General features: G+C 37.5%; 4 protein-coding genes across 5 annotated transcripts; 1 reads left to right on the top strand and 3 right to left on the bottom strand.

The window, feature by feature from the left end:
- Positions 1-934: 934 nt before the first annotated feature.
- LOC123868569 (protein CC2D2B) lies at positions 935-7,183 on the bottom strand. Of its 2 annotated transcripts, none has more exons than XM_045911129.1 (11): positions 6,682-7,183; positions 4,275-6,104; positions 4,014-4,201; positions 3,810-3,930; positions 3,501-3,669; positions 2,809-3,411; positions 2,442-2,729; positions 2,188-2,265; positions 1,828-1,979; positions 1,552-1,669; positions 935-1,171 (listed from the first exon to the last, which is right to left on the bottom strand). In XM_045911129.1, exons 1-11 carry the CDS (start codon positions 7,074-7,076, stop codon positions 986-988), a joined length of 4,128 nt encoding a protein of 1,375 aa, XP_045767085.1. In that variant the 5' UTR covers positions 7,077-7,183; the 3' UTR covers positions 935-985. The 2 variants fall into 2 exon arrangements, with proteins under 2 accessions (XP_045767085.1, XP_045767084.1); XM_045911128.1 differs by having other exon boundaries at positions 936-1,171; positions 2,415-2,729; positions 6,682-7,181.
- Positions 7,184-7,234: 51 nt separating this feature from the next.
- Positions 7,235-15,118, top strand: LOC123868517 (regulator of MON1-CCZ1 complex). The gene is made up of 13 exons (XM_045911067.1): positions 7,235-7,247; positions 7,372-7,576; positions 8,482-8,852; positions 9,161-9,282; positions 9,649-9,767; positions 10,394-10,507; positions 10,808-10,940; positions 11,264-11,364; positions 12,121-12,278; positions 12,355-12,505; positions 13,003-13,245; positions 13,415-13,634; positions 14,528-15,118. Exons 2-13 carry the CDS (start codon positions 7,457-7,459, stop codon positions 14,581-14,583), a joined length of 1,908 nt encoding a protein of 635 aa, XP_045767023.1. The 5' UTR covers positions 7,235-7,247; positions 7,372-7,456; the 3' UTR covers positions 14,584-15,118.
- A 2,068-nt stretch (positions 15,119-17,186) lies between these two features.
- On the bottom strand, positions 17,187-18,630 carry LOC123868522 (alcohol dehydrogenase class-3-like). The gene has a single exon (XM_045911074.1). The coding sequence runs from the start codon at positions 18,479-18,481 to the stop codon at positions 17,351-17,353; it is 1,131 nt and encodes a 376-aa protein (XP_045767030.1). The 5' UTR covers positions 18,482-18,630; the 3' UTR covers positions 17,187-17,350.
- Positions 18,631-19,421: 791 nt separating this feature from the next.
- Positions 19,422-20,895, bottom strand: LOC123868521 (alcohol dehydrogenase class-3-like). The gene has a single exon (XM_045911072.1). It carries the CDS (start codon positions 20,717-20,719, stop codon positions 19,589-19,591), a length of 1,131 nt encoding a protein of 376 aa, XP_045767028.1. The 5' UTR covers positions 20,720-20,895; the 3' UTR covers positions 19,422-19,588.
- Positions 20,896-21,305: the final 410 nt, after the last annotated feature.

The raw sequence follows: 21,305 nt of genomic DNA, 5'->3' as shown, positions 1-21,305 counted from the left end.
CAACATAATTAATTAAATGAAATGAGGAAAAAGCCTTTTGAGTAACCAGTTTACTATCTTTCGAATCTTTTGCACTGCTTTTGAACGTTTATTAAACTCAGGACGTGACGTAAGCAACGGTCATAGAGTAAGACGGTACTGCAAATTGTCTATGGCTTTGTTGTTCGTACTCTTGCTTGGCAATATCGGACAACTTAAATCGCTAGATACACGTAACTCTTGTAACGCCATCCCCCCTTTTTTCTTTTTATGTACCTATATTTTTATACTTAACAGCGATACATAGTATGATGAAATAAGCAAAATGTTAATTTTATTTTGTTAGCATTAAAACAAAAAGACATACAATCTCAATTTTTTTATTTTACTGGCTTAATTAATTTGATAATCATTTTCTTTTAAGATTCCGGAATGAGTTTTAAAGAATAAATTTTATATTGCTCTTCTGAAGGGGTTTCGTTTTTTGTCTACATTCTATCCTCAACCCCTTGAGATTAGTTCGATTTTGCCTGGTGTAAAGTATGGTGTAATAAGACACGTATCTATTGGCGTCTAGGATGGATCGCTGATTAACGGTCAGTAATGTCATACTATAGTAAGGTCGCTTAGATCACTCATTATAATCCTTGAACTGACTGTGAAAGTTCCGTCAAAATCGGTTTAGCTGAAGTTAAACAAGTAGCTTCTCGCTGAAATGTGTAAGTGGCGCACTATTGTACGATACGACCTTGTTGCCGCGAACTGACAACGAAACTGGAAAGTAAAGCACCGGGTTAATCGTGTCGTTTAGGTAGGTTTCGGCGCTTTGTTCATCTTTTAAGCAAACTAGGCCCTTAGAAGTATAGACGCTGCTAAATTGTAAGAATTCACATTCAGTGTGAATTCAAAATGATATTTGGGTGCAGGTAAGTTCTAAAACCACTGCACTGTACTGTGCAAGCAATAAATTTAGGCAAATAAAACAAAGTATTGGATGTATTAGATTTTAAATTCTAATAATACTAGCTAGAAATACCCAAACACTTAAAACATTGTTAGGATAAGCGTAAACTTCAATGCCTAAACCAAATTCCACGTTTGGGTCATCGTTTACGTGTATTGCTGTGGATTTTATCTTGGAAATTATGAGCTTCGAATTTAAATACGGCATGTTAAGCGGGAAACCGTAGATCTGAAAAAGCAATGAGAATATTGGAAAACGAAACGCTAAAAGAATTCAAAAAAAAGTACCATAGACACTACAGTAACAAGAGTAACAATATGGTAACAATATTTAGAGCACAGAATGGAAACTGAATTTCAACCTTGACCAACATTATAAAAAAAAAAAACAAATTAAGATAATGGCTAAATCCGTGGATCATGGATTTTGTTTCGTGTGTTCAAAGCTTTGGCTTTAACTATCGCAACTTTTTATACTTTTTATGTTTTTTTTAATTCAAACAATTTTTCTTTAAATTAATGCCGAGAGATGTAGGAATACTTTATTCAAAAATCACTATATATAAAACGTCAAATTGTAGACATTTTTAAAGTCTTAAAAATTCATACCTTGTAGGTAGCCATAAGTTGTTTGAAACGATGGCCGGGGCTTGTTCGCGGCTCCCCTGGATTAAATGACCAATATTCCCAGTGGGGCAGCATTTCTCGCAACAGAGTGCTGCAATATCTAACGTAGACAAAAATAAACATACACAAAGGCACAATATTAACCAATTCACAGTCCTTCTGACAATTCACTTCTGACAATATTTAAAATTAACTGTTGTACATTTTTTATTTTTGTGCGATTTATACTATAAATATTTTTTTATAAGCTTTAAGTACCTATTCCAAATAGTCTTGACGAGCGATCGCCATTTTTGAATCTTATTCTTGATTTTTGTTTCCAAGTTTGATCGCAGACTTTCTACATCTTCCGCCTTACTGTACAAACTTTCGTTAACAGGTCTTGTAATAAATAAGGGTTTGTTGAATACCTAAAATAAACCGAACGTACTGTTGAAATGTAGTTAACTACGTTTTAATTAATTATTATTATTAACTACGGTTAATATTGAGCGTTGTGACTTGTGAGTAGACCAAACACTCACAAGACACAACGCTTAATAGAACGTTAGATATTTCTGAAGCAGATTTTATTATATTTTTTGAAAATTTTCTGATATTTCATGAATAGGTTCTCACAGTTTGCCAGTCTGATGACCTGTTGAAATTAAGAGACACGCTTTCACAATCTTGCGCTGACTGAACATTGACCCATATCTGAAACAAAAGAGATTCAATTTATCTTACTTCCTGAAAAACACTGTTTTTATTTTAATAACCGATCTTTATCAGAAAGAGAAGAACATGTAGGTAAATGGTTTTAAAAGTAAAAATCGATTTTTACACATGTATTTAGTACTACTTACATTTTCCGAGTCGAACACATAACTCACTGTTTTCAAAGGACATCCGATTTCTCTCAACTCGTATCTCTCCCCAGCAACAGCATCATAAATGTACCAGACATATCCTTCATTTCCACCACACATACCACTTGTGCTGATGTGATCGTTACTTCTTAATATCTTATTATGGAAGTGCTCTACTAAAACATAGCTGCTTAGACCACGTGGCAAGGCAAACCCGATAATGATCCAGCATTTGATTTCTAAATGGAGGAAATAACTAGCTAGTAATATTGTGTGGTCTAGTGGAGAACCGTATAGCACTTTCAGAAGTTCCTGAAAGTTAGATAAACCCTTATAATTTTGATTTAATTTGGCTGAAAACAAGATTCATTTTGCAAAAATTGGAAATTACCACTCCCATCAAAGTGGTGACATGAGTTTCCGTGACTTCATACGTCGGTATTAGGGAGACGTATCTGACAACCGCATCCATATATTTCATCAACTGGATTTCACCATTTTTCCAACTTTCAACACTTCCTGATTCCTTGTCTTCTGTTGAAGACTTTTTTCTGCTACTTCTTGAGGAGGAACTCTTTGAATAGACAGAGCTTTTTGACCTAGCGGATTCGGATTTCTTTGGATCTACTGGAAAACATTCATAGTCTGGAACAGGGATTGCTTGCAAAAACTCCGAAACGCACTTGTTCTTCAGTGTGCTATCAATGAAAGTTAACGATATATTTCTCCCAGGAAAATCATTAGTATAGTCTGTCATAAATTCATTTAGATGCCGTATAATAAAATCAGCTTCAGAAACATTTGTAATTGGTTGGCGATAGGTCTGAAATCCTCCTAAATGTGACATGCTTGTCGTAACTTGTAAAGCTAAAAACGATATTTCTTTCTTCATCAGTTGATTTAGTACCGAGAACGTTGATTCTGATTGTTTAGAAGAAGAGTTTTCATAGCCAAATATTAATGGCGGTACGCTCACTTTGAATGTGCCTCTGACCTAAAATCATTTAAAAAATCGCCATTTAAAAATTACAACTTCGTTACTAGCAGATATTATGAAATTTTTCTAAAAGATTAACATATTACAGTTCCCAAACTCAGTACGGTGTGTAACGGTATGTTGATAGCTCCAAGCCATTTGTTATATTTTCGGTAAATGATGGTATTTGCAGCAGATTGATCATCGGACATTTCGTTAAGATGCTCCTTGCATTGATCGTAAATATTTATATGGATTGTTGATAACGGTTCCAATCTAAAATTCGAACATTACAATTAAGTACATTTTAATAAGAAAAGAATTATATCACATTAAAAGAAATTGTGACAAATAGATAGTTACGCAAACTTAGCAACTTTAAATTTTGAGAATATATGACTTTAGAGAGAGTTAACCTTGTTTTAATTTTGAGAGTATGGTTCCAAGAGGGATGGCGACCAATAGCTGTAGCGGTTTGACCAGTTAAACCATGGTAGCTCACTTGAACTAATGGTCGAAGTGGATGAACCTTAAAACCTGCAAAAATCATATGAACATAACCTTTCCAATCAAGTATATATCTCTTGTAGTTTTAAAGAAGTCAGAATCTTTTACCTTACCGGCAATATTATCACTATCGTTGTCATCTTCCGTTATTGTAAGGGGACTCCTGCTCGTCAAGTTGTATGCTTTGTATATTGTTATGTAAATTTCTTGCTCCTTTATCAAACAATCTTTAATAAGTTTTTGTTTTGATACACTAGTCGCTGCACCCAAAGATAGGTTTGTTTGGTTTGAAAAAAGAGCTCTACAAAACAAATCGATCAGTTCAAAATTTCGAAATCACGTAAAATTGAATCCAAAATAGTTTAAATCATTACCTTAAACTCAAATCTTCAAAATCTCTTACAACATCTTTATACGTAATATTTAGAAGATGGTCATTTACTTTTTTCGTAACATTTTCGTTAAGCTTTTCTACAAATTTTATCCCTATAAATCTTTGCACATCGATTGAATTATCCGTTTCCCTTACAAAGTTAAGATAACCGGGATCTTTCTGATCACCCTTTTGTAAACAGCTTAACAGCTCAGTTGACATTTGAGTTGTAAACAAAGGGACAGTTTTATTCTCTAAATCCAAAAGCCCTCCATTAGCTCTTAAATGTAATAGTTTGAATCGAGTCATTTCTGAATCATTTTCAATAATATTGAAATCATTACTGGTTTTAATTTTAGTTTTGCAAATATCCTTAAGTACAGTCATTAGATTTTGGTTATCTTTAATATTTGTATCATACAAATGATTTACTATTTCTGTTATTTCGTTGAGACTTGGCTCCTTCTTACCAAGAAGTAAATGCTTAATTTGTCGCCCTACGTCCATTTGTGACTTTATAGATTCAAATTGATTGTTATTGTACTTATCATTCCAATCGAGTTGAATATTAAGATCACAGTTAGTCCATAATTTTCCTTTGAAGATATTGCTTGATTTCAATCTGACTTTATTTTTTGCAGCAATTTCTTTAATGTCAAATCCACAGCCGATGTACTTACTGCTGGGTTCTTCAGTCTTGGCAAAAACAAAATTGTATTTTAAACTAGTCTCAAGAGTACTTTTCTTTGTATCAGCAAGCATAATTTGAAACGAAGTCATTTTTTCATCGTTTTCAAATAAAGCAATACTCAAAGATTTATTATGCGGGAGTATTTCTATGGATAAATATTCGATAAAATCTATTTCACTTTGATCCTGCTTACACATATAATTATCTGATTCACAAACAAAAACATCGTCTACGTAGATCTTAAAGCAATAGTTATTCATAATTGAAGTTTTTCTGTTATTACATGCATTGCTCATCAAACTTTCATCTCTTTTTAACAACAAATCAATGTTATTTTTTACTACAATTAAATTTACTATGGATTCAACATTTACTTTTAGCTTTTCATAGTCAATTTCTAATTTAGGTTTCGTTATTTTATTTTTTTCATCACCTTTATCACTTTGATGTTTTAAATCTTTGTATTCAAGGTAGCTATTTATAAAATCGTACTCAATTTTAATTATCATATCAGAATATTCCGTCTCAAAAACTTGGTTCCATTGTTTTTCAAATTCATCTTGTTCTATTTTATTATTTGTAATTTCCAGTAAGTAATCTGTTTTAGTCAGGCCAGATTTTTCTCTGATCATTTCAATATCTGCCCAGATAGAAATAATTCGATGAACATTTTCTCTCTGTTCTTCTAAGGTGCGATAATACTTCTTCTTCCATTCTAGCATGATTTTCGTATACTTTAGTATATTTGTATCATATCTTATATCTTCTTTTCTGTTTGGACTTATTTTAAGCAATTTTTCTTTTAAACTTATTCTTGTTCTTTTGTTAACGTCAATTTTCTTAATAATGTCTTTTATTATATTAGTAGTGTTCTGATATTTTTCATAATACTCAATTAATTTTAAAGAGCATAATTTTTCGAGAGAAAACTCGTGGTGATGCTTAAATCTTATATTTTTTAATATAATATCTAAGAATTTAGGAGTTTGTTTTGTGCCACTTTGTATATATTCTGTTACCACGTCACTAAACAATAATGGTTCTATATATTGCACAGATATACTTGCTTCTTTACTGGCATTGTTTTCAAGAACTCGAGGAAACACTGGACTGATATGATCCGTTTGAAGACAATTTAATCTGTAAGTATTTATTTTATTTCCAGAAAAAGACAATCCAACTGGCTGGAAGTCAGATAACTTCAAATGCACAAATGTAAGTAAAGAAAATTACCTACATGCGTTATGGAAGTTAAAAAAACCAGTTAGTGCAAATCGGAAATACGAAGGGTTTTTTACCATTGTACAAGATATTATAATTTATAACCCTTTTATGAGCAAAACTATAAGTTATAATGACATCTATATATTGTAAGTTAGTACCTAAATTAATTGCCTATTTCTTCGTGAACACATTTAATTTTTTTTTTGTGATGTAACCACAAAATCACGGTTTTCGGATTTTTTCCTTTACCTGTGCTATAAGACCTAACTAGTTACCTGCCATGATTCTAGGTCAATAGGAAGTACCTTATAGTTTTTGATTCTCCTTATTAACAGACACGATAGACAGATAACAAAGTGATCTAAGGGATACTTTATTCCTTTTCAGGTACGGAACCTTACAAATGCTGTTGATTTGCAAATTGCCTTAAAATGACTCCTGCGCAGGTCAAGCTTTTATGACGCAAACTTTTAAAAATAGATACTTAATTTACCCATTCTCAGCATCTTCATTTCGAAATCCGGTTGAGTTCAAAATTTGGTGAATCCGAGATTTTTTCTCTAAATGACTGACCCGGTCATCAGCATCTACCATAATATTATTTTCAATCAGAAGTTGTGTGCTTGCTAGCTCCGAACTAATTACATCTGTTATAGTTCTCGGTCTATTTACTTTTCTCTTTTTCTTCTTCTTTGTTGATTGTTTTTTTAATGTACCCGTGTCGTGATTTGTAAAAAAATCATATTCTTTGACCGGTGTAACTGGGCGTTTAGGTGAGAATAGAGTTTCTTGTAATGCTGCATTACTTATTTCATGATACTCCTCTGAATCACTTTGGTTCAATTTGTTTTTATTAAAACATTGTAGCTCTATCTGTTCATCGTTCATTTTAATGAGACAAAAATAAAGCAATACTGATTTTTCGGGGTTTTGTTATGTTCTGTTGCCATAGCAACATTTAGTAATTTCACTATTTAATTTTTGCTGTTGGCACAATTGGAAACCATAAACTAGAAGAAGAAAGAGGATTAACAAAGAGGTTAAGGTACCTACTCTGTGGTGTTGAAATACATCACAAGACAACAGTAAAAAAAGGCTAAAAGGGCTAAAACCTAGAGCCATAAACCCAGTTTAAGAAAAGCAATGAAAAGTCAAAACAAACCACAGAGGCACAGAAATAAAGTTATAAACCAAAACAAATCTTGAGGATATTGCTTTGTTGTTTCTGTTGTATTCTAAATTCTAATTTATTATAAAGAGTTTCAAAAATGGCAAGATTTTCTTTAAAAGACTCTGATAAGTACTATCTGTCGCTCTCAGAGCATCCAAAAAGATTTGACGCCGACAGCCCTGTTACAAATGTTTTCTTTGACGACACAAATGGACAGGTAATGTTTTTGTAACATTTTTTAACCCCCGACCCAAAAAGAGGGGTGTTATAAGTTTGACGTGTGTATCTGTGTATCTGTGTATCTGTGTGTCTGTGTATCTGTGTATCTGTGTGTCTGTGTATCTGTGTATCTGTGTATCTGTCTGTGGCACCGTAGCGCCTAAACGAATGAACCGATTTTAATTTAATTTTTTTTGTTTGAAAGGTGGCTTGATCGAGAGTGTTCTTAGCTATAATCCAAAAAAATTGGTTCAGCCGTTTAAGAGTTATCAGCTCTTTTCTAGTTTTCTTGTATAAAAGAAGGTTAGATAACCGTTAGGTTCATAATATTCAAGTGTCAATTGACAAATGTCAAGCTGTCAAGATGGACGTTGCCTAGATATACATAATTATTTATTTGTAAATGATTTGTCGGGGGTGTTGAAAATTTTTAATTTACACTTGTACATTTATATTCAACTAGAGGACTAGAGGATGCCCGCGACTTCGTCCACGTGGATTTATTTTTGTAAAGATTTCGTGGAAACTGTTTGATTTTCCGGGATAAGAAGTTGCCTGTGTCAATTACAGGGACGCAAGCTACCTCGGTACCAAATTTTATACAAATCGGTTAAGCGGATGGGTTTTTGAGAATCCCGTGGGAACTCTTTGATTTTCCGGGATAAAAAATAGCCTATGTCCGTTTCCAGAATATAAGCTAACCCTGTACCAAATTTCGTCACAATCGGTTAAACTGTTGGGCCGTGAAAAGGTAGCAGATAGACAGACAGACACACTTTCGCATTTATAATATTATTAGTATGGATTAAAGAGCTTTAATTTCATATAACTTCACCATAAATAAAATAGGTAATATGTATTTCAAATGGGATTTAATAATTTTTCTGTAATAAACATTTACAGGTTTTCACTGTGAGGTCAGGTGGTGTAACAGGAGTCACAGTAAATGGTATGGATGATGCAAAATGCACCTCCTTCAGAATGGAAGACAAAGGACCTATAATCTCAATAAAATTCTCACCTGACCACAAAATACTCGCAATACAAAGAAACCTTGATGGTCAAAATGCTACTGTTGAATTTGCTAATTTCAAAGAGCTGGTCCCAACAAATGTTGAGTACTCGCACACTTGTAAATGGAAGAATGGAAAGATACTAGGCTTTGTGTGGCCGAGGGTTAATGAGATTGCTTTCATCACTGATCATGGTATAGAATTGTTGCAAGTTTTGCCAGATAAAAAACAATTGAAGACCCTTAAGAGCACTACTTTTAGGTAAGAGAGAGAGAGAGAGCTGGGAAAGTTAGGCTGGACAAATAAAGCAATTCATTCAAGGCTTTCCTTATAATTTGAAAAAAAAAATGTTTTTTTATTGTATAGTTTTTTTTAAGTTGAAAATGTTACAATAAAACTTAAAGCTAGCCTTATCTAATCACTATACAGATCATGTGCACATGGAATGGTGCCAAGAATACTGGGCATTTGCACGCTGGAGAGCCTGGCTGATCCGTTCAGCCCAGATGAGGCCATTCACTGCTGAGAACTGACTTGTAAAAATTTAAAATTGGATTTTTTCATTATAGTGGTGCATGGTTCTCATGGTGTGCTCAAAGCAATATAGTATTGCTGGCAGGCAACAATGGTGCTTTACTGCAACCATTCTCCTTGAACAACTCTACCATCACAAAGTTACAGAAATTGGAAGGTAGGAATGATGTCTCTGTTTTATTAACCCCCAACCCAAAAAGAGGGGTGTTATAAGTTTGAAGTGTGTATCTGTGTGTCTGTGTATCTCTGTATATGTCTGTGGCATCGTAGCTCCTAAACTAATGAACCGATTTTAATTTAGTGTATTTGTTTGAAAGGTGGCTTGATCAAGAGTGTTCTTAGTTATAATCAAAGAAAATCGGTTCGGCCGATTGAAAGTTATCAGCTCTTTTTTAGTTACTGTAACCTTCACTTGTCGGGGGTGTTATAAATTTTTAATTTGACTTGTGTTATAAGTATAGATATGTGCCGTTGCAACTGGGCCTACCCTTAATGAATATGAACGTGTGTTTGTTGATTGCAGTGGAGTGGTCGCGGCCCGTGATGGAGCGGGATGTGTTTGTGTTGAGGCTGTGTGGCGCCGCGTGGTGCGCCTTGTTCCGCCACGCCGCCGCTGCGCCCACGGTGTCTGGCCCTACTGAGGTAGGTTCCAGCAGTGTTGTTTAGCTCATCTCTCTGTGCATCGTATTCCTCATTATTGGGGGTCATGACCCCTTATCATTAATTACTAGATGATGCCCGCGACTTTGTCCGCGCGGATATTTATCCTAAAAAAAAACCCCGCAGGAAGCATGGATTTTTTAGGATTAAAAACCGACCAAGTGCGAGTCAGACTCGCGCACCGAGGGTTCCGTACTTGGGTATTTTTTCCGACATTTTGCACGATAAATCAAAAAAATTATGCATAAAGATAAATAAAAATCTGTTTTAGAATGTACAAGTAAAGCCCCTTCATATGATACCCCACTCGGTACAGTTATCTTACTTTGAAAATTGAAACACATTTATTTTGTGATGTAACCACACAGTTTTTGGATTTTTTCCTAAACTTGTGCTATAAGACCTACCTGACTGCCAAATTTCAAGATTTTGGTCAACGGGAAGTTCCTATAGGTTTTTTTTAAAGACACGACAGAAGGACAGACAGACAACAAAGTGATATAAGCGTTCCGTTTTTCCTTCTGAGGTACGGAAACCTAAAAATAGCCTATGTGTTAATCCAAGGTATAATGAACCATTAAGGTTGGATTAGTTGTTATGTTTTCCAGGTGTGGCTAATGCCAATATCGGGTGGCGGAGGAACTCAGCATGTTCTGAAGACGGGGCTGATGGGTCGATTTGCAGTCAGTGTTATAGACCATTTACTCGTTATTCACCACCAGGTAACATACAATAAGAAGAGACACAATAGTCTAAACCTTTTGATCTCATGTTAATGAGGACCCTTCAATATAGGTCCCGGAAGGTTACACGTTATGACCTGTATGAATGAATGGCTTGTATGTCCGTTTCTTTGTCTGCTCGTAACTACTCAACGGCTCAATCGACTTTGATAAATGATACCTCATTAGATTCGACTTGATGACGCGTTGCAGTGCAAACCAGTCGGGGTTTTTTTTTTGAAAACTTAAATGATTTGTACCTATAGTAATTATTAAATCTCTGTTTTCACATTTTTCCAGTCTAGTCAAACCTCCCAGATTTTCGACATAATGGAAGAATCGAAGCCAGAAAACAACGTAGTCATCCACATTCCCATAGTGCAGGGAATCTCCATGAAACCGGCCGTGGTCGACGATCAACTCTGCCCAATGTGTATCCTTTGCAATATCTACTATGAATTTCTATATGCCTCAGCTGCTAATAGTTTTGGTGCCTACTATGGATAGAAAGAAAAAACGTTTAATTTTGAAAGCTGTGCCACACATTACCATTAGAGTTTTTATCGCTTTTTGAAAACATGTTTGTGATTGATTGGTGATTCAAAATGGTTAACGCCCACTGAGATTTTTGTCTCTATCATTTGTATGGGATTACGTAAGAGAGAGCGCTATGTTCACTTCTTTCTGTGGATAGAGTATAATTATCTTGCCTTAGAATTAGAAAATATAGCGGTAGTTTCTTGAACAAATGTTTAGACTCGGGCAACTGGGTGGTGTTCCAACCGGACTATATCATCGACGCGCGGCTCGGCTGTTTGTGGCAAGTTAACCTCATCCCTGCTGGACTCGCACATTCGGTAAAAAACTAAAAATATATACTACTATCATAATTATAAATCGTCGTTTAAGTGTACACTTCTTACGCGCGTCTCTGTACGCCTGTTATTCTATTCTTTGTTGTATATCTATATATCTCTATAATATCTATGCCTTAAAACAATTAAATATTTATGATAATAACTAAAAAAATTAATATAGTGAAGTTCTATTTATTTTAAAAGATGGTCCTTGAAAAATCTATTTTTGGGCAAATGAGGCAACTTCTAACAACACCAACAAACTATATGAAATAATTCTTCTGCCAAAAATAGGCGAAATTCCAAAGGTCGATTAGCAATTATCACTTTACCGTTTTTGACTAAAAATCTTGAATCTTAAGCAAAATTCATTCACCCGGCCTCTCTCGTGGCCTCCCCACGTGGCAGTTAGAGGGAGAAGGTGACACGCACAAATAACGTTGTTTCCGTCATGTGTGGAAACACCACTATTTTAGGTTCCACCCGCCAACGAGTTATCGCTTCGATGAAGCGGGCTCCTAAGTTCTAACACCACGTAAGTCAAAATTAGCAAAGCGAAAAAAGTAGAGATACTGTGCTTTGCATGTTAAAAGAAAACAGCTTTATATCGCTGGCATAAATCTGTCTCTCTCGTTTGAACTGAAACTTAAGTCTAAGCCAAGTCAAAGTGCGCACTATAGATCTCAGCTCAGAACCATTCGCGCTTTGCGATGCCTCACGGGCAGTTGGTAAAAGGTTATGTTTTGGATCCAACAGGTGCCAAAAGATGAGGTATCAAAAATCGTGGCAGTACTACTAAGACGCAAGAATGGCAAGGAAACGATATACAGGATACTGAACCAACTAGTGACAGACGCTGGAGATTATCTGGTTGAATTAACTAAAGCATTTGACGAAATTAATTCCGTTTATAGGTATGTATTATATAGGTGCTATTTGAGCGAGTAAACCATAAACAGAAGTAAAGCTGACATTGATCAATTCGGGCAGGAAATGGGCGGACTTGGAGGTGGCGCGCAACACGGCCGGGCAGAGCGTGGACGCGGCAAAGGTCAGCGCGCACTTCCCTGTGCTGATCTCACAGGCGGACGTGTGCACGCATGTGCTGCAGGCGCATGCGGACGACCAGTACTTAGTGCAGGTAATACACTCCCTCCGAGTCGTAGTCAGGTTTGCATAGGAAATGGGCGGACTAAAGGTCGTAGCTCATTTACACGACACCGTTCCCACACAACACACCACAGCTCCGCTTCAAATCGTGACCGCTAGTTGTCCACGCGCCGACAGCTAGCAGAAAGCTGGCTGTACGGCGTCTCCCTACTGCGCACTTACAACTTGCTCGAGTGGCCCGCACGCTGTAGTCGCGTGGGCCGCTCGCTTGAAGCGCGTGGTAAGCGAGACGTCAACCATCGAGTGGCTACTTTGAGCCAAGCTCGCTTGCTGCGCGTTATGTAATAATTATATATGCAGTAATTGTATGTTGTCACTGGAAAATGTATGTACAGAGTACGACTCTACGCCCATATTTGAATGTTTATTCTTTCAACGTGCGGAAGCTGTGACATGTAAGTGAGCTACGACCTTTAGACGTGGTGGTTTAGTGGCCGCTCAGTGCTCACTCGGCCGGTTTTGCTACAGGTGGTGACAGCGTACTTGGCGTCGCTATCTCGCCACGACATGGTGGTGCAGCACCCGGTGGCGGAGCTGTGCGTGCGCACGCTGGTGACGCGCGGCGCGTGCGGCCGGCTGCGCTCGCTGGTGCGGCGCGGCTGCCTCGGCGACGCCAAGCCGCTAGCGTGCCAGCTGCTCAGCCTGGGACACATCGACCCCGCCGCCGCGCAGATCGCTCTCGACATGATGTGGCGGCTGAAGGCCTATGGAGTACGTATATGAAATGAAATGAAAAATCTTTATTTTCTTCATGTAAAAAAACGGTCAAGTGCGAGTCCGACTCGCACATGTTTCTTGGTTTCCGGTTTTTTTATTTGACCTGGAAACACTTATCAAGCCTACCAAGACTACCTGACTCAAATATCCCCTTATACTACAGGATGTAGTGGAGGTGCTGCTGAGCTGGGACGAGCCGCTGAGCGCGGTGGGCGCGGCGCGGCAGTCGGGCGGCACGTGGCTGAGCATGTCTCCGCGCAAGCTGCTCGCGGCTGCCATGAGCCACGCGCGCGAGCGCGGCCAGCCCGCCGCCTTCCTGGCCGTCTACCACGCGCTGCTGGCCAGGAACGAGAGGACCAGGGGCTCACCGCACTTCCTCAAGAGTAACATCTGGTTTTTTAGGGTTCCGTACCTCAAAAGGGAAAACGGAACCCTTATAGGATCACTTTGTTGTCTGTCGTGTATGTCGAGAAAATCTATAAATAGGGTACTTCTCGTTGTCCTAGAATCATGAAAATTAGCAGGTAGGTAGGTTTTATAGCACAAGTAAAGGAAAAAATCTGAAAACCATGAATTTGTAAACATCGCAAAAAAATTAAAATGTGTTCATGAACAAAATAATGATAAGTATTTTCAATTTTCAAAGTAAGATAACTATATCAAGTGCCTGCCAGTGACGTCGAAGCCTCGACGTTTTAAGTATAGATGTACCAGCGGCTATAAGTATTTAGTCGATGTAGGCCAGACTACTTTCGAAATCCATCTGGGGTCCTTTTTCATTGGGACTCGGCTCACTGCGCGTCGCGGTTGAGACTGCGAGTCGCACGCGCCGGACCCTTGCGGACCGCTGTGACCTTACTTCGACGTTTTGTTAAAATTCAAATTCAAAATATTTTTATTCAATTAGACTTTCCAAGTACTTTAGAAAAGTTCCATAACTGTCGTGAACTGTGTTTTTAAATGTATAATGCTATCATACATCGCTCACGGTGAAGGGAGCAAATGTGAACAGGGCATCAGACCAAATATAACTTTTAAAACAAATGGAATGAACAAATGTACCCATGACATTTACTAGTTCTTGCCTTAGAATTTACTTGAATGAAATTCCTATTTTGATCCAAGTTGGAAGTATGGTTTACAAATTATAGTTTCAAACTGTGAGGTTATTTTCTAACACAGAGAAAGTATTACAATTTAAAAAACATAAAAAAATATATCAGTTACTTGGGTCTTTTCATAGCATTAATATATTCTTATTTTTTTTTGTTTTCAGCCGAACAATGCGACATTTACATAGACTACTACAAGCAGCTCACTTCTGAATCGTAATGTGAAAGTCATGGGTGAATCTGACGTCATTTCTCAATATTAGGGTCAGTCTATACTAGCAACGAATCGAAGCGAATTTCTTAAACTCAACACAGCCTATTGACATATCTCCACGTGTAAAGAATCAATACCAACCGAGAAATAATAAAATGAAATAAAATTCGAATTTTTCATCTGGGCTTAGAGCTTGTGTTTTACGTGGTGGATATGGAAGTCAATATTATGTTGTTTTAACTTTTAGAAATTCGCTTCTATTCGCTGTTAGCATAATTCGACATTAAGTACACATCTACACATATTCACTATTTTTTACCCGACTATTTTAGGTAATAATTGCGCGTTTCATCAGAGCATATACATGTGGTAAGAAAATGCCTTTTTAAGGATCCGTACTTCAGAAGGCAAAACGGAACACATAAGGGTTCCGTTTTGCCTCCTGAGGAACCCTCACTTTGTTGTTTGTCTGTCTGTCGGTCTGTGGTGTCTGTCAAGAAAATCTATGGGCTACTTCCCGTTGACCTACGATAATGAAATTTGGCAGGTAGGTAGGTCTTATAGCACGAGTAAAGGGAAAAATCCGAAAAACATGAATTTGTGGTTATACAAAAAAAAAATTAAAATGTGGTCACGAATAATTTAATTCACTAAATCACAAATAGATGGCGCAGACCGTTATTAACTTGCAGAGTTCTACATAAAAGTGTTAGGGATATCTTGTACGATGGTACGGAACACTTCGTGTGCGAGTCCGACTCGCACTTGACCAGTTTTTTGATGTAACGTTAGCTTACTGGTTCATTCGCATGCATTAGTAAAAATACCTGACACAAATACATTAATATTTCACGTGAAACGTGTCCCTGTAATAGTGATAAGGCATTATCATGGAAAACTGAACTGTGTAGATAAAAACATATAAGATAAAATGTTGATAATGTAATTATTGTATATGATATTAAAAATATAATATGAACACTAAATATTTTGTATTATTAATTGTCATACTAACTAGCCCACCAGGCTATAGGGTGAAATTTGAGAAGTACCCCTTTCATAAAGGGACATCTTATACTAGGTAAAACATATAGCACAAAGCACAATCTTGTTTCTTTCTTTTTAGTTTATTTTACTTGTACCAAGTCGGGTTCAAGTTGTCTCATTTTTTCCGTATTCGAGTTATAGTTTTTTCAACTTTTTTTATGTTTTAACTAGCGACCCGCCCCGGCTTCGCACGGGTGGACATTTATTTCTATAGAAGTCAGCCATACATCTCTAACCATTTAGGCAGCGTTCGCGAGAATCGTTAACGTACGGCAGTTTTTTCGACGCCTTATTCCACAATTTTCACTACCACGAAAAATCCTATCTATTTTCCGGGATAAAATATAGCCTATACGGATTCGGAAGAATCCCTCTAAGTAATGGTAAAAGAAATTTTGAAATCGGTCCAGTAGTTTTTGAGCTACAAACATACAAAAATACAAAGGTTTCCTCTTTATAATATTAGTATAGATATGCTCGCTCGGCTTCATACCTAGGTATGAAGTCGAGCGAGTATATTTAAAACCCACAAATTTTTTTGTTTTTTTTTTCTATTTTTGTGTGAAAATCTTAATGTGGTTCACAGAATACATCTACTTACCAAGTTTCAACAGTACTTATAGTTTCGGAAAAAAGTGGCTGTGACATACGGACGGACAGACAGACATGACACATTCATAAAGGTTCCGTTTTTTGCCATTTGGCTACGGAACCCTAAAAAGAATCATTTTTTTTAATCTTTAAGAGTTTTTTCGCTTGACGAATACCTAATGCGTCTCGATATAGGTAGCTATAATCAAGTAAAAGAAAAGAATAGGATTGGTATCGAGAAAAAACAGTAGTTTTTCAACTGACTTTTTATGATCTAAAAGTAAACTGGAGTAAACTTTTACAATAGAGTCAAAGAGAATAGGTAACCTAATTTTGCTGTGATTTGTGAGTTATTATTTTGTGGTTACTGCTGTGTCCTTTGAATTCATTGGGCTCTATGAAATGAAAGCTTCGCCTGCCTGATTGCGATTGTAATAATGATTGATGAAGGACTCTTCAGCCCTGATGCTGTAAGGAATTGAATTTCTAATTGAGCTTTTTAAGAATCTTGCGATTAAAATAATGTTTTACTTTTATGAAATTTGGTACAGATACCTTGCATCTCGGGGCCGGGCTACTGCGGATAGGCTTCTTTTTGTCCGGGAAAACAAAAAGTTCGTACGGGATTTTTAAAAATCTAAATCTACGCAGTCGAAGCCGCGGGCATCGTCTAGTTTTTTTAACCGACTTCCAAGTGAAACTAGAAAGAAGTAGGTACTTTTTAAATGTACGTACCTAGGTACCTAACTGATTTGCGAGGTGTATGTACCGATTTGCAAAATTTTTATTTTAATCAACAGTAGAAGTTTCGGTGGTGGTCCCATAAAAAAATCTGGATCCAATTCCTTAATCCTGATGCTGCAGGGTTAGAAAAATATGAATTACAGGAAGACTAGGTATATTTTGTTTCCTTGATTTTAGTCTACAAATCTAGAAAATAACATAAGAACAATCAAAATAAAACAACATCATAATAAAATAGGTAGATACATAAAAACCATGGTATATTTCACAGACAAATCCCATAGTTTACATGATATAAATAGGAAGGTAGGTACCATAAAATAGTTAGAGGCTTAATAATAATTAGCGAAGTTTTTAATAAATATATTAGCCCAATGTTACTTGGAATCCTCTACATAAGTACAACATTACGAATGGCAAAGCCAGCATGCATCCAATGGAAAGCCATATCAATATCATTCAGCTGCATTGTGTCCGAAATAAAATCACGAAGAGGTAGTTTATGTTGGAAGTAGTCGTCTACGAGTTTGGGGACACTGTCTCTGCTTTTGTACCCTCCAAAAGTTGTGCCCTTCCAAACTCGGCCAGTCACAAGCTGCAATGGGCGTGTGCTGATTTCCTCCCCAGCGGCTGCAACTCCAATAATTATAGACTCTCCCCAACCCTTATGTGCTGCCTCCAAAGCTGCGCGCATAGTATTCACATTGCCGATACATTCAAAAGTATAATCCAACCCACCATCCGTCATATCAATAAGCACCTGCTGTATCGGTTTATCATGATCCTTCGGGTTTACGAATTCCGTTACACCAAATCTTCTAGAGATTCTTAATTTGTCCGGGTTGGTATCCACACCAATTATACGACTAGCGCCAGAAGCTTTGCAGCCTAAAGCGACAGCCAGACCGACGACTCCCAGACCAAATATAGCGCAGTTAGACCCAGCTTCAACCTTTGCCGTGTTCATGGCAGCTCCGTAACCAGTGGTTACTTCACATCCAAGCAAACATACTCTTTCAAGAGGGGCCTTTTCGTCGATTTTGCATACGGAAATTTCATGAACAACAGTGTATTGACTGAACGTTGAGCATCCCATGAAGTGGAACAGCTCCTGACCCTTGCAGCGGAATCGCTTGGTACCGTCCGGCATAAGGCCTTGCCCTTGCGTGACTCGGACTTTTTGACATAGGTTAGTTTTGGGGTTGAGGCAGAACTTGCACTGTTTACACTGCGGGACGTACAGAGGCAGCACATGGTCACCTGGCTTCACCGTAGTGACGCCTTGTCCAATACTTTCTACGATACCGCCGCCTTCATGACCCAAGATCACCGGGAACACACCCTCTGGGTCTTTGCCCGATAGAGTGTAAGCGTCGGTGTGGCAAACGGCGGACGCGACTATCTTAATCCTCACTTCTCCAGCTTTCGGTGGGTCCACTTCGATGTCTTCGATGGAAAGCGGTTCGCCTGCCTTCCACGCCACCGCAGCTTTGCATTTTATCACTTGACCGGCTGTCGACATTTTCTCTCAATGTTTACACTTAATTGAAGGAAGTGTAATCAATTCAATACTAAAACACTAATTTTATAGTGATAAAAGAATAAAGATTATAGTTAATTCCCAATAATAATAATAAAAACCTAAACGAATGAACTTGACCTTGAAAATGATAAAATATGACATCAGCAGCTCGATTGCGGTACAGTGTAGTAACAGGAAAACTATATTTAACCCCCGACCAAAAAAGAGGGGTGTTATAAGTTTGACGTGTGTATCTGTCTGTGGCATCTTAGCTCCTAAACTAATGAACCGATTTTAATTTAGTTTTTTTTGTTTGAAAGGTGGCTTGATCGAGTGTTCTTAGCTATAATTCAAGAAAATCAGTTCAGCCGTTTGAAAGTTATCAGCTCTTTTCTAGTTACTGTAACCTTCACTTGTCGGGGGTGCTATAAATTTTTAATTTACACGTCTTGTTTGTTTCCTTGTTACACGACTGCGTCAAAGCCAAAAGGAAGGTATATGATTTTAGCAGTCTATGTATGTGGGTGTGTATGTTTGTAGGTATCCAGATTCTGTGTGTTCCACCGTAGCGCCTAAACTACCGGGCCAATTTCGATGAATGAGGTGTCAATCGATTCGTCGTAAAGGACCGGGTGACATAGGCTACATTTTATACGAAAAAATTCACCTAACGCATGTTACATGAAAAAAAGTGGGGGTCTCCAAATTTTTTTTTTGTTATTGTATCGAGTGGGGTGTCAAATGAAAGAGGAGAAAATTCTGAGTTCATAAATATTAATGCACTACAACATTAAAATATACCAAGCGACAGAAAAACAATTTTACTATAATATTTCAGATTTATTAAGATCGCAGTCGGGTTTTAGTTTTCAACTTTATCTTGTTAGTCTACAAATCTAGTAATAACTTAGGTAGGAACAAACAAAATGAAACAACATCATAATAAAATAGGAAGGTACATAAAAACCATGGTATATTTCACAGACAAATCCCAGTTTAACTAAACTTAATTTACATGATATAAGTAGGTAGGTACACACTATACAATAGTTAAATGCTTAATAAATAGGAATATTTTTGATAAATATAGCCCAATATTGGAATCCTCTACAAAAGTACAACAACACGAATAGCAGCACCAATATGCATCAAATGGAAAGCCATATCAATTTCATCCAGTTGTACTGTGTGCGAAACAAAATCATCAAGAGGTAGTTTCTTTTGGAGGTATTCGTCTACGAGTTTGGGGACACTGTCTCTGCTTTTGTACCCTCCAAATGCTGTGCCCTTCCAAACTCGGCCAGTTACAAGCTGGAATGGGCGTGTGCTGATTTCCTCCCCAGCGGCTGCAACTCCAATAATTATAGACTCTCCCCAACCCTTATGCGCTGCCTCCAAAGCCGCGCGCATAGTATTCACATTGCCGATACATTCAAAAGTGTAATCCAGCCCACCATCGGTCATATCAATAAGCACCTGCTGTATCGGTTTATCGTGATCCTTAGGGTTTACGAATTCAGTTACACCAAATTTCCTAGCTATTTCAAATTTGTCCGGGTTAGTATCCACACCAATTATGCGACTAGCGCCAGAAACTTTGCAGCCTAAAGCGACAGCCAGACCGACGGCTCCTAGACCAAATATAGCGCAGTTAGACCCAGCTTCAACCTTTGCTGTGTTCAGGGCAGCTCCGAAACCTGTGGTTACTCCACATCCAAGCAAACATACTTTATCAAGAGGGGCCTTTTCGTCGATTTTGCATAAGGAAATTTCATGTACAACAGTGTATTGACTGAACGTTGAGCATCCCATGAAGTGGAACAGCTCCTGACCCTTGCAGCGGAATCGCTTGGTACCGTCCGGCATAAGGCCTTGCCCTTGCGTGACTCGGACTTTTTGACATAGGTTAGTTTTGGGGTTGAGGCAGAACTTGCACTTTTTACACTGCGGGACGTATAGAGGTAGCACATGGTCACCTGGCTTCACCGTAGTGACGCCTTGTCCAATACTTTCTACGATACCGCCGCCTTCATGACCCAAGATCACCGGGAACACACCCTCTGGGTCTTTGCCCGATAGAGTGTAAGCGTCGGTGTGGCAAACGGCGGACGCGACTATCTTAATCCTCACTTCTCCAGCTTTCGGTGGGTCCACTTCGATGTCTTCGATGGAAAGCGGTTCGCCTGCCTTCCACGCCACCGCAGCTTTGCATTTTATCACTTGACCGGCTGTCGCCATTTTCTCTCAATCTCTACACGTAATTGAAGGAAGTGTAATCAATTCGATACTAAAAAAGTAAAACACTAATTTTATAATGATATAAGAATAAAGATTATAATTCCCAATAATAATAACAAAAACCGAAAGGAAAAGGAATGAACTTGACCTTGAAAATGATATTAAGATATTATGACATCATGACATTGAGAATTCATAGATAATAGATAGTGCGACAAGGATCTTTAGGCGCGTGGCCAAAATAGAAACTAACACAACCATCTTGTGAAGTGAAGTATCAAGCACTGCCCAGCGCTGCCCCTTGTGTGTTAAGTAAAAAATCTGAAATTCACTTTTTTTTTTTTTCAATATTAGATCCATTCCTCATCATGATATTATACTGTTAACAGATCAAGGATAAATGTGTCAGCATCTTGTAACCATGTTTCGCATTACGTATTTGAGTAGATAAACATGATAGATTACAAATCTGTGGCTTATCAATGGTTTTTATTATTTTTTCTTGCTGTGGAAATAGGGACGGCTTTCCCAATTTTTCTTTCAGTTTACATTAGATAAAACTTACTCGGTTTTCAACATTGACAAT

This window comes from Maniola jurtina, chromosome 9 (genome assembly GCF_905333055.1).
Source record: "Maniola jurtina chromosome 9, ilManJurt1.1, whole genome shotgun sequence".
Taxonomy (NCBI): Eukaryota; Metazoa; Arthropoda; class Insecta; order Lepidoptera; family Nymphalidae; genus Maniola; species Maniola jurtina.
This window is presented reverse-complemented; position numbering and strand designations above follow the sequence as displayed.